General features: G+C 40.8%; 1 protein-coding gene across 1 annotated transcript; it reads left to right on the top strand.

The window, feature by feature from the left end:
- The first annotated feature begins 13,041 nt into the window (after window positions 1–13,041).
- Window positions 13,042–15,826, top strand: xbp1 (X-box binding protein 1). Its single transcript, XM_070833880.1, is given in 6 exon segments — window positions 13,042–13,414; window positions 13,946–14,042; window positions 14,292–14,408; window positions 14,499–14,579; window positions 14,582–14,665; window positions 14,786–15,826. Coding segments are annotated over 6 exon segments (1,200 nt in total). The 5' UTR covers window positions 13,042–13,175; the 3' UTR covers window positions 15,368–15,826.
- Window positions 15,827–16,518: the final 692 nt, after the last annotated feature.

Genomic DNA, 16,518 nt, shown 5'->3' with positions numbered 1-16,518 from the left:
GCGCTATCCAATTATCGTCATTTACGGCCACAGTCGCCAAATTGAATACTAAAAATTAAAATGGTGACGTAAAAAATAACCTCCAAGATATATTGAATGGGTAAAAATGATCATTATACTTAATAGTCATATGCTGGGAATATAGTGCAGCTGAAAGCTCTAGAAGAAGCTAGTAAGAGGACCTGGAACAATTTCTGTTCAGTATAGTTTTTCTGTACATAATTTATGTAATTCTCACCCTTGTAATGGTGAACCTCACATCTAAAGTTTACAGGTAGTTGGTTCAAAGAATCAGGAATTTTGACAAAAGTTTGACAACTGTATCACTATCCAGACTATCGAGATCCAGACGACAATCAGGCTGAACAATCTAAACATAACATACAAAAAGCACAAATGTGTTTGTCTCTTCTCAGTATCTTTAAAGTTATTTTGGCAGTCCTTTATAAAAGTAATTTCATCTGAACAAAGTTTTGGTCAGACAATTATAATTATAGTATCAACTTCACCGTGGACAAACGACACCATCAATCACCTACTTTTTCAAAAGTGTTCTCCAATTTTCAAACAGCTCATAACTAAATGTTACAGGCTTTGAAGTCCTAACTATTCAGGGGCTGGGCCCTTTCCTGGTCAGACCGCCCTCTCGGATCTGGCTCGAGGGTGAAAGTCGACTTTGAAGTGCAGACTAGACCAGGAGGAGGTATTTCAATAGGCCTCTAGCTCAGTCGAGGGGTAAAGTTGCAGTTGCAAAGGGGGGGAGGGAGAAAATGAGAGAGGAAAAAGAGTGAGGGAGAGAAAGAGAGGAGGGCTGGAGTCTTTTGAAATGAGGCACCTGTACGTTTGAGGCTTGCAAGAACAGGTATGTTCCCAGGGGTTAGGGGCTTTGGAGAATTCAAAGTACTTGAAGTCAGCTCCAACGCTCATAATCTGTTCTGAGAAGCGAGGAATATAGGGGGGATATGATGTTGATACACTCACACAGGCGTGAACATGTTCTCAAAGGACTGGATGGATGGAATCTGTGCTCACACACACACACACACACACACACAGACCACAGACCAAAAACAAAACAGAAATGATTTAAACAAATATGGTTGCCTACATGAGTTGTCTACAAAGATACGATATTTCTTTATTAGTCCCATGACAAGGAAATTTACAGGGCGAGAGCTGAAACCGCCACTCGTGCGGAGCCGACTTGGATAAGAGAAATCTCTTACACCTAACAGGAGCTGAAAGTGTCTATGTCCTCATCAGTGATCAAACAGTAAAAGAGTGAGGAGGGTTTGCCTTGTGGCGACATGACAGGAAAGTGGATGAGGAAACACGACTAGACTAGCTAGATGACACCCCTCATGACAGTGTGTGTGTGTGTGTGTGTGTGTGTGTGTGCGTGTGCACAAAAGCAAGTCTGTTTTCATGTTTGGTAACTTCTTCCACTTCACATTGTCAACTGGTAAAACTACACTTGGCAAGATGTTTATCTAAATAGTCATTTGTATCATGAACGTTGATTATAAGCAGCTGTTTCTTCTCATCTAGCGCCTGGCAAGAAAGCAAACAAGCGTATTTCCCAAAATGTCAAACTATTCCTTTAAGAGAAGCATAAAACTTTCCCCTTCGAGCTGTATGATTCAGTTATTATAGTTATTCATGACAACAACCCACAGAGAATTATTACCTGTCTCCACATTTCCCTTCAGTGATACTGAGACTTTTAGCATCTCTAAGCTAATTGTTTTGGTTTTCAGCCTAAAACTCAGCTGTTTTCAGTGAAAATCGCTTCGTGAAACCATCTGTGCATGACTTACCCAGCACCAAACAGTGGACAGGCAAAGTTAGCAGCTAGCTGAGGAACAATGTGGCGCATTTAGTAACTAAAGAACCTGATATTTTTCTCAGGAGTTGGTGGAGACCAAAACAGAGCTTACAGACTTTAGTCAGGAGGGCAGAAACACACCTCTGAATTAATATTAATGTTGCTCATTGTCTGCAACAAGTTAGTCATAACTTTTTGAAGTGATAGTATGTCAATGTCTACTCAGTTCCATTGAAATACTTTAAAACAAGAATTGCGTCGAGTAGTTGTGATTTATTTGGTCATTTGCTTTGCATGTTTGCTCTGCTTTTTAAAGAAATGTATTTATTTTACTTACTTACTTACTTACTTACGTCATCTCAAGTAAACTTGACCCAATATCACAAATCACAAATTTGAATCAGAGGGCCTTAAAGCACAAGTGACACCACCCTCTATCTTTAGACATTTGAAATTACTTACCTATTACTGCTTAATTTACACATGACAATGTTATTTTACCAGTTGTATTTTGCTTCACTAAAACTGTTCTTCCTTGTACTTTAAAATGTTTAGTGCTGATTTTCATGTTTCCCGTATGCCTGAAAATATGTTCAAACACGTTCCTGTTGGTAAACAAATAACTACATAAATCATCAGCAGCAAGTGAGCAGAACCTCCCAACAATTGCTGAAACCTCCCAACAAAAAGATGTTTCTCACCATGAATAAGAAGGAATTTATAGGCTTAGATCTATAAATTTACAGCCCAGTAGGTTTTATCCCTTGCTGCCACTTGAGCCTGTCAAATTATAGATACCAAACTTTCTTTTTTGGTCTTTCTAACACTTTCACTCACTGTTTATAATCTTCATTCATCTCCTCTATGGTCTTGTCTCCCTCTCCTCTCACCCGTCTCCCACACTAACCCCCCATCACTCTCTCTGATGGTTCAACATATTCCCAAGCCTCCCTTTCGATTGCTCCCTTATTGCTTCAGACTGCAGGCACAGATCATCACTCTGAGGAGGAAAACAATGCGTCAGAGCGCCGAATCCCAAACATCTAAATCCCCAAATGAAAAGCTGGTCTGCACATCACACACGCTCGTCTCAAAGAGGGAATCTTTGGTTTGCGTGAGAGGACATGCTGACATAGTGTGACACTTTGCCACATGTGCCACCCAGTGGTTAGGTGGCTGTAGAGATGTAAGGATGGGGGTTGGATTGAGGGATGACTGGAGAACTGGCCGGGGAGAGAAATGTGGTTCACCATGACTGAAAACAGCTCATCTTCCCTCCTGGGTCTCTTTGATGTCTGTGAGACTTATTTTGTTTTCTGCTGATTTTGTGGTAATGGGTGCACACACTCACATGCTCTAAGACTCACACACCTACACACACACACACACACACACACACACACACACACACACACACACACACACACACACACACACACACACACACACACAGGATCCAGTTGAAGGAGACATCAAAGGGACTGCACTTCAAACTAGTAGCCGGTAGACACAAACTCAATTTCCTTTGAGAATCAGATCTTTGTATGAAGCACCAGCTCATTGAATAATTACTTTACTGTATTCAAATAATTCGAAGTTTTTTAACTCTGATGTGGGCAAAAACTGTCAAGTATCGCAAGACAAAGACTTGCTTTTATATCCATGTCATTAAACTGCGGACGTTATGATTGAAAGTTCATCCTTGACCTTGGAAACAGCAGTTGACAAAACCAAGAGGTTTACTGAGCAGCTCTGGAAGTTTTCGATCATACATGATCTTCAGCAGATGGAGACAAACACTGAGATTAGTTTGTCCAAAGCAGTGATGGTGTATCAGAACAGCTTTGTGCAGCATAAAAATGTGTTCAAATTACCAGAAGCTGCACTCATTATCACAGTTTTGGGCAGAGCTTAAGATAATTTAAAGGGCCTGAAATAATTTTCCTTTTTTTTTTGTACACTGAGCGATGGGGTGAAGACGGAAGCCCTTAGAGGCAAGTGAGAAAAAAAAAATGAATTTTCTATGTCTGATCTAAATACTTTCTAAATAGTCTAAATAGTGTTTTAATGACATAACAGCAGGCGATAATACTTCTGAATTCCTTTTTTTCCATCAGTGAAAACAGTTGGATAAAAAACACCTTTTTACATAATTTTTCTTTAGATAGGCTGACTTTTCTAAGGGTTTGTTGTAGATGTTTGGCTCTCTAAGTAGAGATTTTGGCCAATGATCACAGGATCGGTGGTTCAAATTCCACCTTCTTCTGTTATGTCAAATTGCAAGATGCATTACTGTGGCCAAAATGAGTATTACAATAACAAACACTACACATAATGACCACAACTACACAAAATGTGTTCTATTTACAGATTAAACAGATTTAAAAAATTAAAAAAATTCTTAGCACTTTTTCTTAAGACGTGAATACAGGAGCGAAAACTATTTAGATCAGACTAGGCCTCTTAGGGCTTCCGTAGGTCTTACATGAACACAGTATGGGATATTCAAATTGAGAGATTTAAGATTTTACAGGTTCTGGTTTGAACTTGACACTGCTTAGCTGGATAAAAGCTGATGAATGAGAATCTGATGATGTTGTTGTTTACTGTCAGTCAAATCTGATCAAACGGTGCCCATGCAATCCTGATAAAGCAGGTTAGCTGAGTCGAACTCTTAATGAATAATGACTATGTATGTTTTCTTCTGGTCTTTCACTTTGATCATTGTGTTCTTAATCCCACGTGTCTTTAATGTCACAGATAATTAAGATTTCAAACTTAGTTTTCAGGACCTTCAAGCACACCAAGACGACTGAAAGGGATACCATAACCCTCATGGTAATTTCTAGGAAATACTGGTTATTTGCTAAGATTTTGTTGATATTCATTTAAAATCCAAATATCACTGAAATCAGTTTGCTGTCATAGCTATTTGTGCAAATCAGTTTTCACATTGTTTACTGACCGCTGTTGTCTGGGCTGGGCTGCTTCACGAGAACAGTCTCAGAAGCATTTTTAATCTGAGATATATACAGCACTGTCCAAAGGTCTTGTGGTGTGAAGAAATACTGTAAAGTAAGAATGCTTTCAAAAATTTAAAATCTAATTGTGTATTTTCATCGATTAACAAAATACAAAGTGAGCGAAGAGAAGAAAAAATTTAATCAAATCCAATTTAGGAGTGACCACCCTTTGCCTTCAAAACAGGAAAACTTGCACACAGTTTTAGAAGGAAGGAACTAACCACAGACCTTCTGTGGATGTAGGCTGCCTTAAATCCTTCCGTCTCTTCATGTAATCCCAGACAGACTCAATGATGCTGAGATCAGTGCTCTGTGGGGGCCATACCATCACTTCTAGGACTCCTTGTGTACTTTTACACAGTACTGAATATCTGTGGTCCTGCTGAAACTGGTGGCTTCAGGACATACAAGCCAGCTGTATCATAAGGCTCTGGATATGTTATAATGTATTGTCTTAGCTACTGAGGGAGCGTTTTAATGCTACCTGATCAGCAATGACCTCAAGAATTTTGGTGACATTGCAGCTCGAGATGTGTTGGGTGAACAAAAGTGAAACTGCTGTGTCACTATTGTACATGTGAGGTACAGGTATCTTTTTTAGTCCTGAGAGCAGTTTATCAGCAAAAGGAAACACTGGATCACAAGTATTATTAGTAAATTCACCTTATTTACCTATATCCAATTTAACACATGCTAATCTGGGATAACAGATTCGGCATATTGGATTAACTTGTTGGTTGTAGAGAAGGCGTTTCACAATTCACCACAGTGAGGCAGAAGTGATCTGCTGACCATCAATTTCAGGTTTGGATGTGACATCAATTACTAACTACTAACTAATTAAATAATGCAAGTTTCCACTTTTTGTTGTGGGGTTTGTTTATTTGTGAATAGAAAGACAGCAGATTACGATTACAGCAGAGACAAAACTGCACTCAGCGAAAACCTTATTTCTATTTATTAAAATACAGCTCATCTCAAAAGGTTTTTAGTGTAATTTGCTGCTACAAGCACCAGGGGGCAGCAGGACACATGACTTCTGCGTGGGCAGCACATGCCAGACCTCAACCACACAAAGCGCTGAGTGGGAGAAGTCAGGTAAAAGTTCAGATCATGTCTTACAATACTCCTGCTGCAGGATACGTGCACCACACATACCTGAGTTTGACTCCCACAAAAGTAAGAGGAAGTGACAGTCGTGACGCAAAATGCGGGTTATGATGAACGGAAGATTAACGAGGGTTTCATCATTTTGGGGCTGGACATCTTCCTTCTTGCCTCTGTGTTACATCAGATCAGTGGAGCTGATGAGATCTGTCCAAGTAAAGACCAAATCATTGTTAAATGCACACATATGAACATCTTTTGCTCCCTCTCTGGCACAGCATATTTGTTAGTCACTTTGTCATGTGTCTTCAGTGCCACTAAATCAAATTCATGAACATAATCGAGCGACTGGAATTTCACACATAGATACATTTAGATCTAAGATCTGATTTAGATATCAAATACACTTTCTTGAAACAGTGCAGGGCTCAATCAGTGTGTGCAGAATAGACCAATAGTATGATTCACATGTTCTATCTTATTTAGGGTAATTTTCATCAACACTCTTTAATTACATATGTTATGTAAAAAATGACCAAGTGAGCACAACAGCATCAACATGTTATTAAGAGGCTCCTGCACAATCTTGCCTTTCTGTATCTGAACATTACAGTGTTGTCGCTGGCAAATAGTGCTGTTGTTGTTGGTCTGTCTGTACAGTGAGAGCAGAATAAATGTGGCCCATCAAACAAAAAGAGCGCTATGTCAGCTCTCTGTACTAACAAAGCCCGGCTTATCTGGGCGAACAAAGTGCTTGCAGAGACCCTAAGACAATTACTGAGGGGACGGACAACAAGCACTGTTCCACTGGTTGGATTTAGGTCAATTTACTTGGTCAAAGTACTTGGTTTGATTGTTTTATTTCCCATTATGTGTCTCAATTAAAGGCAGAACTGTAATTTAGTGCAGAAATTGTGTGATTGGAGGATTAATTAAATTTCTGATGAAATACAAAGAGGATCTCTTTGATCCAACAGCAGGGACATACAGTATATGTGCTGCTAAGGGCCTTTGGTCTCTCTCCCATCTCTTTTTACTTCCCACTTATACTAAAAATGTTTATGCAAAGTGGTGGATACCTTATCTGTGCACTGGCTTGCACTCTGCATATGCACTCACACACACTGATAAAGAGCCAACCAATTGTCGAGTAACTGGTTTAGAGATATCAAAGAGCTGAGTGAGTTCATACATCATCATGCTTTAGAGTTGAGATAGAATGGCATTGCAGCAAGTCAGTGGTTCAGCTTTTGCAGGGTTGCAAAGCTTTTCACACCTGCACAGCAATAAGATGCAAAGCAGAAAAGATTCGGTGAACCGGAGACGAAAAGAAGCACAGAGTTAAGTGCTTATTTCAAACGTCATGATAATAAAAAAATAAGGAATAAAGGGAGGCAGAGAAAATGAAAGATGCAGAAATTAGCAATGAAGAAATAACTAAAAATAACCCTGAGAAACAAAGAGATAGAGGTGGAGGGTGTGGGAAGGCTCCAGGCCAAACAAACACCCCAGTGGATCGTGGGTAGGGAGCGGGATGTGCAATGGGGAGGAGGTATAGGCAAACACATCGACCCTCTGCCCCCTGCAGCTGGCTGCTGTCCCAGGGTGTGACCCTGCTCACCCCTATTGTCCAGCCCGGCTTTGCCCTATAACACCACCGTTTACAGCAGTGCCCGCCCCGGTGAGCACACACAGGCGTTACCGTTTACCCTGCACGCTATGCCTTCACTGTAGAAACCAGGCCTTTCTTCGAAAAAAACAAACAAGCCATGGTAGGTTGTCAGCACCCTCTAATTAATCACACACATATATTTTGTTCTTAATTACAACATGAGAGCTGGAGCTCACATGTGCCGCAATCTAATAATATTGTTTTAGTTAAGGTTACAATTAAGAGAGAATGCGGACTTCAGACATGTTTACGTTACTGACACCAACTGAGGCTGCTGGTAAATATTTTATGCCTATATGCAAATATCTTTAATTTGGAAAGATATTTGATAGAGATCACAGATAAACTATCCATTGTTTTAAAATAATAACATTCTTTTAAGGGTACTAATCAGACCCAAGGTTTCTGTGCCACTGAAGAGATCTGGTGGCTGCCACCCTGCCATATTCTTTGTAGTAAAACTTACACAAAATACATGAAACATGCATTTAATTGTAGGATTTACATGCTGCTTTTTGTAACTGTCAGCAGGGAAATATTCAATGCCTGCCAGTGCTGATGTGATTCATTTAACCACAGAGTCTAAGTGTCATTATTGGAGGGCTGTTTGGACAGGTGAACTTCAGTTGTGCGACTTACTCAGAACATCTTGAATTAATCATTATTATTATTATTATTACTTTTTTTTTATTCCTTCAGTCTCACTTGGGTTAAAAGTTTTAAAGTTAAATAAGCAAAATAAAAAATGTCAAATAAATATGTGAGTTTTATGACAGGAGGGAACATCCTGGCAAAGCTTTAAACTTCAATATATTAATTCAATAATATTAAATTAAACCAGACTTGTCCCATTAAGATTTCCTTTCTAAAGGAGCATTGAGACAAACATAAAAAGTTGCAGACAAATGACGTGCCACAATAAATAAGCCAGAATATTAAGTATGCCCTCATTCAGCAGAGCAGTCTGAATACCACAGGGTGCAGGTTTTATCTGGCAGGCCTGGTTATATCTGACATCACGGCTATGTCACCATCTGGAAGAAATAAATGCGATCTATATGCTCCGGGATGTTCTTTTAAGGCTTTTGGGATTGGTCCATTTGGAATTATGGTTTGGCGGATCCACCCACCTTAATCACAGGCTCCAACTTTGAGCTCCGGGGAGGATCCCCACGTCTGCGTTTGTGAGGCTGTCTGTGTATGCATGTGTGTTTGTGTGTGTATGTGTCTGAGTACTGGCTGGGCGGAGCCTAGCAGTCAGGGTGGACTACGCATATAGGCAGTTTAGCTGTGCACACAGTTCCTCTCAGAGCATCCAAAGATTATCTGAATCCAGGATGTGTAACCAATGATTTAACAGTGCAAATAATGTTAGTCGGCATGCCTCATCTTACAGAACAGAAAATATAGCCTAGTGCTCCACTCCTGCCAACTCCATCAGCTATTTCTTCTTCTTTCCGCTACAGATTAAAAGACGAAGGAATTTCTCAGGGAAATATGTCAACAAGGAAGAAAATAAGAAAGATCACTGATATCTCACACATTTCTTGCATATCTACAGATCAAGCAGATACTTAAAGTAATTGTTGGACATTTCAGGACACGTGCTTAGTCACATTCTGGTGGAGAGTTTGGTGAAAAGCAGCGAGAGTACAAACAACTATTTGCCTTTTTATGGGTGCTTATCTGCAGGACTAAAAAAGACAGCAACAAATGAACTGTGCTGGGTGTATGAGTGTGTGGTCATTTGTTGAAGATGTTTCTCATTAAGAACAGTTGTTTTTCATGAATGAGTCTCCTGATGCTCCAGGGCTCCTCAAGGCAAAAAACTTGACACTGCATGTGTATTTCAAGGTCTAGCTCAAGTATTCTCTAAGTGCACTCTACATCTCTTGAACCAGTCAGGCAACAAAGAGCTTTTTGTGGGAGACATTTATGGATGTAAAGGGATGTTTAATTTGTGCACTGACATGGTACGTTGGCCTGAGAAGACCTCACTGTCCTTCACACCCGTCACACTTTTGTGAGCACACTCCGGGTGTCTAGAGGTAACGATAAGACGTCGACCTTGTTGATGTTCCCGACTCCCCTGATAATGGGAGGGTCTTGACCCAAAGAAACACACACATACCACGACATACTGTGTAAATCTGATGTTACTTTAAGTTTCTGGTATGAGCCGTGTCCACGTATTTATGCTGTACCAAGACCTTCTCTGACGTCTTCCAACAAATAGATTTAAGTAAGGACATCAGCTGAACAAGCTTTATTCTCCTATTCATCAAAGTAAAGACTGACCAGAAGCACAAGTTTTTCCTCATCAACTTTAAAGTTTAAGCGTGTGGTGAATCTCCTTGTCTCACACTATTCAGTAAGAAGTAATTGTTTGTGCTTACACGGTGTTACTACACCCGTGTAAGCACATCATTTAGTAAGAGGATTTTCCTTAAGTACTTACAGAGTATTAGTTTGTGGTTACAACACAGTTCTCTGTTCCATAGGTTAACACAGTGGGGGGAATCTGCTGGGACTTATTAATATGAAAATGTTGTGAAACTCTGTGGATTGAACACATGAACACATGCGGACTGAACATATTTTCATGACAGGTGCATCTTTACCAGAACAAAAGCAATTATTTGGCCAGTGGACCAAGATGGCAGCCTCTTACTGAGCCCTATTTACTTTGTTCAGCTTTGTTGTCCTTCTTCTGTTGTATCACTATTTCTGTGTAAGTTCATTAGAGAGGTGGAAAAACTGCAGTCAAACTCCTTGTATGTGTACACATACCTGGGAAATAAAGCTGATTCTGATTTCGGGTTAATTACCTCTGTCACAGTTTAAATGATGACAGATTCACTGGCTATGTACTCAGGACAGACATCAGATGGACTGAAGTTATTACACACAGAAGGAAAAATCCCCCTGGTTATTTGGCAGAAAGATTCACATTCTCTAAAGTTATTACACCTCTATCCCACTGTGGGTAACATAACTTAAGAGCTACACAAACATAGCACATCACTTCACTGATGGCAAATGTGATACTTGTCTCACCCATGGTGGGGGATCCACAACCGACTTTCCAAACCTAAAATAACTAACTGCGTTTCATCTTATGGCAGGAAAGTAGTGAAAGTAAAATCAATCTGCGCTTGTTTGCTCTCCCGAGTGACATAAAGAAACTTGAAAATAGGAAATGTTCACTAGGAAGTTCACAGGCTCACCTATTTCCCTATTTGCTTTAAGGCTTATGAAAAGTTAATGTTAACTTTCATTCATGTGGCCACAGGGGTTTGACCTATTTGATATATTGCTGGAAATAAAAAGACATCCTGTATTCAAATCCGGTTTTCTTTTTGCAATACTACACAGCACTGTGACACACCCACACCGCCATAAACAACTGCTCTTACTTTCTCAGATGTTGATTCTGTAGTGCTGGTCAAACTCTGCAAACAGGCCGCTGTTTGCTCTGGCTGCTGGAGTTACTCCTGCTGAGGTGACAGACGACACGGGCAAAGGGCTCCAAGCTGTAAACAATAACGGCCGCCTCGTGCTGCAAAAATGTGGAATCCCTGTTTGAGGAAGAGAGTGTACTTGTGAACTTGCTTGATGTGTTTCTTCTTAACAGAGTCTGACTGAGGCCTGTTTACTTTTGGGGGGAAGACCCCTTTATCTGAAACAAGGGATGGCTGTTTGCTGACAAAATGCTCAAAGTCAAGGTATATATATATATATATATATAGCTCATGGTATAAATAGCTAAACACTGTCTTATAGTACATTGTGTTAAGTTGTACTACACCGTATCATATGGACTCATCGCATCTTTCACTATAAGTCTCTCCTTTCAATACGTGTGGTGAACTCAACAGCTCAACTCTTGTTTTGTTCAAAGTTGAGCAACAGTGTGGTTGCAGAGTTATCTCTTGGTGCTGTCTTCACATCCGGTAGTTTTTGTTGTATTGTAAAGAACTACTTTTATTCTGTGTTGCATGTGGCTTTTTATGGGCCAAACAAACCAGTTTCACTGCGAACCCTTTAAACCTCCTTTACATGAAGCTCAATGTTATAAAAATCAGAACTGAAATGCAACAAAGGAAGGAAGGAAACTGTAATTCTACTGCTTTTAGAGATCACAATTTGTTATTTAATCACGATGTAACAAATCAAAATGTGAATTTTTGATCATGTGTGCTTTAATGAATCATCCAGTGACAAAGACTCATTTTAAAAGTGCAAACACTGAGCAACCTGTGACATGATTCCTGTGGCTTTAAAGGTTAATTTATCTTTAAATTCTGCAAACCAATGAATGCTGACATTAACATAATGCTAATAAGGCGGATGTAAATAAGTTCTCAATGACGAGAAAAAATCTTACAGTGGAGGGTAAAAAAAGAAAGGAAAAAATGGAAATCCCTCCTACAAGAAGCTTGACATGCATACATGCATACTGTGTATTATCCCATCAAGATAATGTGATGGTATGTGTATTCTCTGAGTTGTTAAGTATGAGAGGGACACTAAACTGACAAACACTCCATCAGTCCAACAATCCACAACTGTAAGTAGGAAATTACCATTTCAGGGAAAGCCAGAGCTTGTTGTATTTGTTTGCTAAGACTCCTTCAAAAGAAGAAGAAGAATGAGGAAAGTATACTGTACAAGACAAAGAGCAGGAAGCATAAAATATCTCAAAGAGCTGAACTGTAACAGCCTCTCAGAAATATGAAACTGAGGTTAAAAAAAAACAAAATCAAGAATATCTCCTATCCTGATAAAAACCCAAAGTGTAACTTGTGATCCTACAGTGGAAATTATGATTGTAACTTCAGCTGGTAAGAAATCTAAAACCTCAATGTGACCATAAAACCATAAAACACTCTGTGCTGTTTGTTGTTGCTGGACAGAGAGGTTGTAAATCTATGCACAGAGGGAAAAGAGACAATGGTAGATCCTGGAAACTCCAAATCAATATCACAGCCCCACGATCAATACAGTGAAAGTACTTTAGGCTTATAGAGTATTGATGCGAACTGTGGACTGCGCAAGACTGTGTGGGTAAATTCTGATGCAATGCAATCCCAGTTTACTCTATCAAATCAAATTCAGGATCAGGATCAGGATCAGGATCAGGATCAGGATTAAGCTCCCTATGCTGCTAGAATAGAATAGAATAGAATAAGATGACTAAAAGGGAATATTGTTGACCTAAAACAGAAAATAACACCGAGTCTTGCCGGGAAATTACACTTACAAGGAACTTGGGGTGATTTCACTTTGCTAACAGGATGAAACTTTAAATGCAAATTACATCAGCACAGCGACCAATCAGAAGCCGTAGCGTGATTGCGTCAGAGCCGCTGTCGGCCTATCAGCGGTCACCACGATGGTAGAAAAACGTCGCAGACGCAGCTCGTCTTGTTCAACAGTTGAGACTTGCGGGGCATCGGGTGACAGGGAAACCTCAAGGTTTCCACTGAATTCAACAAGGATACCCGGTTATTTCTGATTTTAGACAGCGCCAGTGGGATATACCGACATGGTGGTGGTGACAGCGGGGACCGGGGCACCCCACAAAGTGCTCCTGATAACCGGGAAGCAGAGCAGCGGCTCCTCCGCCGGGTCACAGGCAGGCTTCAGCCGGCCCATCTCTGTCGTTTTACCGTCATCGGCTAACCAGGCGTCGTCGGATTCAGACTCCAACTCCTCCGCGGGGCCTCCCATTAGGAAAAGACAGCGGCTCACACACTTGAGTCCGGAGGAGAAAGCCCTTCGCAGGTTAGTTAAAAAAAAAAAAAAGCTTACTTGCCATTATAACGGAGGCTAAAGCTTTATCTATAAAGCGAATACCCGACCATTGTTTAAGGATTCACCAGTGGGACACGCCCAGGGATATTGATCCCTTTAATCACAATAGTGAATTAATTTGACGTTTAAAGCTCAGTTAAAACGAATACAGCCAATGTTGCATCACCTGGTATAATTAGGTCACATTAAGCTGTCTAAAATTTCCTCACGGAGCATTAAAAACCATGTAAACGTCGTTATTTGTATCACCTTTTGGACTTTAAACTAGCTTGTCAGACTGCTATCTGAGTGATCGGACTGTGTGGACCCGCCCGGCTTGGCTGTTACAGAGCAGGACACTGATATCCTGGTCTGCCTGCGTGGCAGGAACATGGCCGGTGATTGCGCAGTGCCGTGACACCGAGTTATGTCAGGGGGCTTAGTCAGCATCATGGAGAGACTGTGTTAAATTCCTGTTTCGTTTTTTTTTCCACCCCCTTCATCAAATTTTTTTTCTTGCAGGAAACTGAAGAACAGAGTTGCAGCCCAGACAGCAAGAGACAGGAAAAAGGCAAAGATGGGGGAGCTGGAACAGCAAGTCCTGGAGTTGGAGCTGGAGGTATTTTTCATATTTGAATCATCTTAAAAACAAGATCCTACCATGACACCTTCACCCTGTTCTCCCCCTTTTGTAACATGGCAACCTCTCACTACGATAACGGCATTAATTCACTACAAAGTTTTTAGTATTGAATAGGAATAACCGGGCTGCATGTCCCCTGTTTCACCCTAAATGCTTCATGCGTCACTTCCTGAAACTGTTGAAAATTTCACTTGCGAACATCTGTTAATTTTTTCTCTCCCGCAGAATCAGAAACTTCACATTGAAAACAGACTGCTTCGGGAAAAGACAAATGGCTTACAGACAGAAAATGAGGAACTGAGACAGAGGCTTGGGTTGGACAGTCTTGACTCAAAAGAGAAGGTACGATTGTGCTACAGACTGTGGAGTAATTGTCTGTCTTTTGAGTGGAGTGACTTTAATTCACCTTCTATCTATTGCTTTTTGCCTCAGGTTCAGGGTCTGTTGTCCACCGGGAACGATGCAGGTTTGGGGATCGGGTCTTCTGAGTCCGCAGCACTCAGGCTACGTGTGCCTCCGCAGCAGGTGCAGGCCCAGCAGTCCCTAAATCTGAAGACTTCTCAATGGATACAGACTGTTCTGACACTACAGACAATGAGGTAAGTCTCCGATATAGATGCTTCCTTTTATGGAAAGTGTCTTGAGATTTAAATCCTGTAATAACAGTCAGGTCATGGGTTACTGGGCTAATCTGTCTTTTTTTTCTCCCCCCTCACTAGTCTGATTTGCTACTGGGCATTCTGGACATCCTTGACCCAGAGCTGTTCCTCAAGTCTTGTGAACAGGAGTGCCAGGAGCCGCAGGTGCTGCTGGTCGGAGGGGGGAATCCAGTACCTGCCGCCACACCTGCGACTCTGGGGGCCCCATCAGTTAAGCTGGAGGCCCTTAATGAACTGATCCACTTTGACCACATCTACACCAAGCCCGTGGAGGAGGTGAGCTGCGGGCAGTGCAGCGACTCGGAGAGCGACACAGAGGAGAAGATTGACGAGGCTACCTTCCCCATTGCCGAGGTGGTGGTGGTTGAGGAGGAGACCGTCTGCATCAAAGACGAGCCGGAGGAAGTGGTCATCCCCAGCTGTAGCAGTCACAGTGAGATGGATGACTTTTTCTCTGCCTCCTCCCCTGCCCTCAGCGGCCTGGATAAGGAACCCTGCCTGGCGGACACCTACAGCGACTCTGGATACGAAGGGTCCCCTTCCCCTTTCAGCGACATCTGCGACACCTCTCCCCTGTGCACTGAGAGCTCCTGGGACAACATGTTTGCTAATGAACTCTTTCCCCAGCTTATCAGTGTCTGAATCCAATCCCTGATCTAATGATATAACAATATATATACATATAGTGTTCAACAAGCAAACAATGCTTCATAGTAACATAGAACACCACTGAACCCGCTCGTATATAGGCTAAAGTTAAGCACATAATCTCCTTTTTTTTTTTTTTCTTTTTTTTTTTTACAGCAGGTCTGTACTACTGCCGATGCTGCAGTGACTTGTGGGAGATGGAGTTCATGACTGCTTATTTTGGCATAATTTAATTATCACAGGGGATTAAAGATACAAATCTTTCACTCACTCAAAATGTGGGTGGAATCCAGTATTTCTGTAAATTAATAGGGGGCTTGATGATTTAAATGACTTTTTATTTATTTGTCTTCTGCTTCGGAGTCGCTGTATGTCCACATGTAAAAATGCTTCTCTTCTGTTTACTGCTCTCCATGTAGTCTAATTACTGCATTAATAAATTTTTGCATTGCAGCTCGTCTCTGTTTCAGTCATTGCATATGCTTATACAGATTTGATTGTCTTTTTAAGTTAGAGCAACAATTTTGTCAAAATTTTCATCTCTACTATAAAGGACTGTTTAGATGGGTGATGTCACATAAGATCATCTCCCATAAATGTGCACATAAAAGCAGGGTGGTTCTTTCTTAAAGAAATTAAGGGAACAGATTATAGGTGACGCAGGAAAGTACATCTGCTTTTTATTAAAATAAGTTCATCAGTTAGTTGATAATTGTGTCAATCATGCAAAATTGACACTTTTATTGCTTCATATGTTTGTAAACCAAATATCTGTGTTGTGGACTGACCTGGAAACTAGAGATCGATGTTTTTCACTACTTTCTGACATCTTGTAAACTAAACCAGTGGTTGCCAGCTTGAGTGTCGGGATGGTCCACGAGATCCTAGGATAAATCTGAGCCACTGCAAGATGTTTAAAGGTGGAAGAAATAGTTGGGCAACACAATATTTTAACTTAAGAATTACCTGTAGATTGAACTGCTAATAAGTCCACACTAAGGCCTTTGGGCTCACAAGCCAAAACTGATTAGAAACGACCAGACTAAGCAATTACTTAAAAAGCTAATTGACAGATTAGTCAAAACTGAAAATAACTTAGGAGCAGCCCTTATGGTGACATGTTATAACCACTAAGACACATTTAT

This window comes from Pempheris klunzingeri, chromosome 7, assembly GCF_042242105.1.
Source record: "Pempheris klunzingeri isolate RE-2024b chromosome 7, fPemKlu1.hap1, whole genome shotgun sequence".
Classification (NCBI taxonomy): Eukaryota; Metazoa; Chordata; class Actinopteri; order Acropomatiformes; family Pempheridae; genus Pempheris; species Pempheris klunzingeri.
The sequence above is the reverse complement of the archived record's forward strand: the minus strand, read 5'-3'. Positions and strand labels throughout refer to the sequence as shown.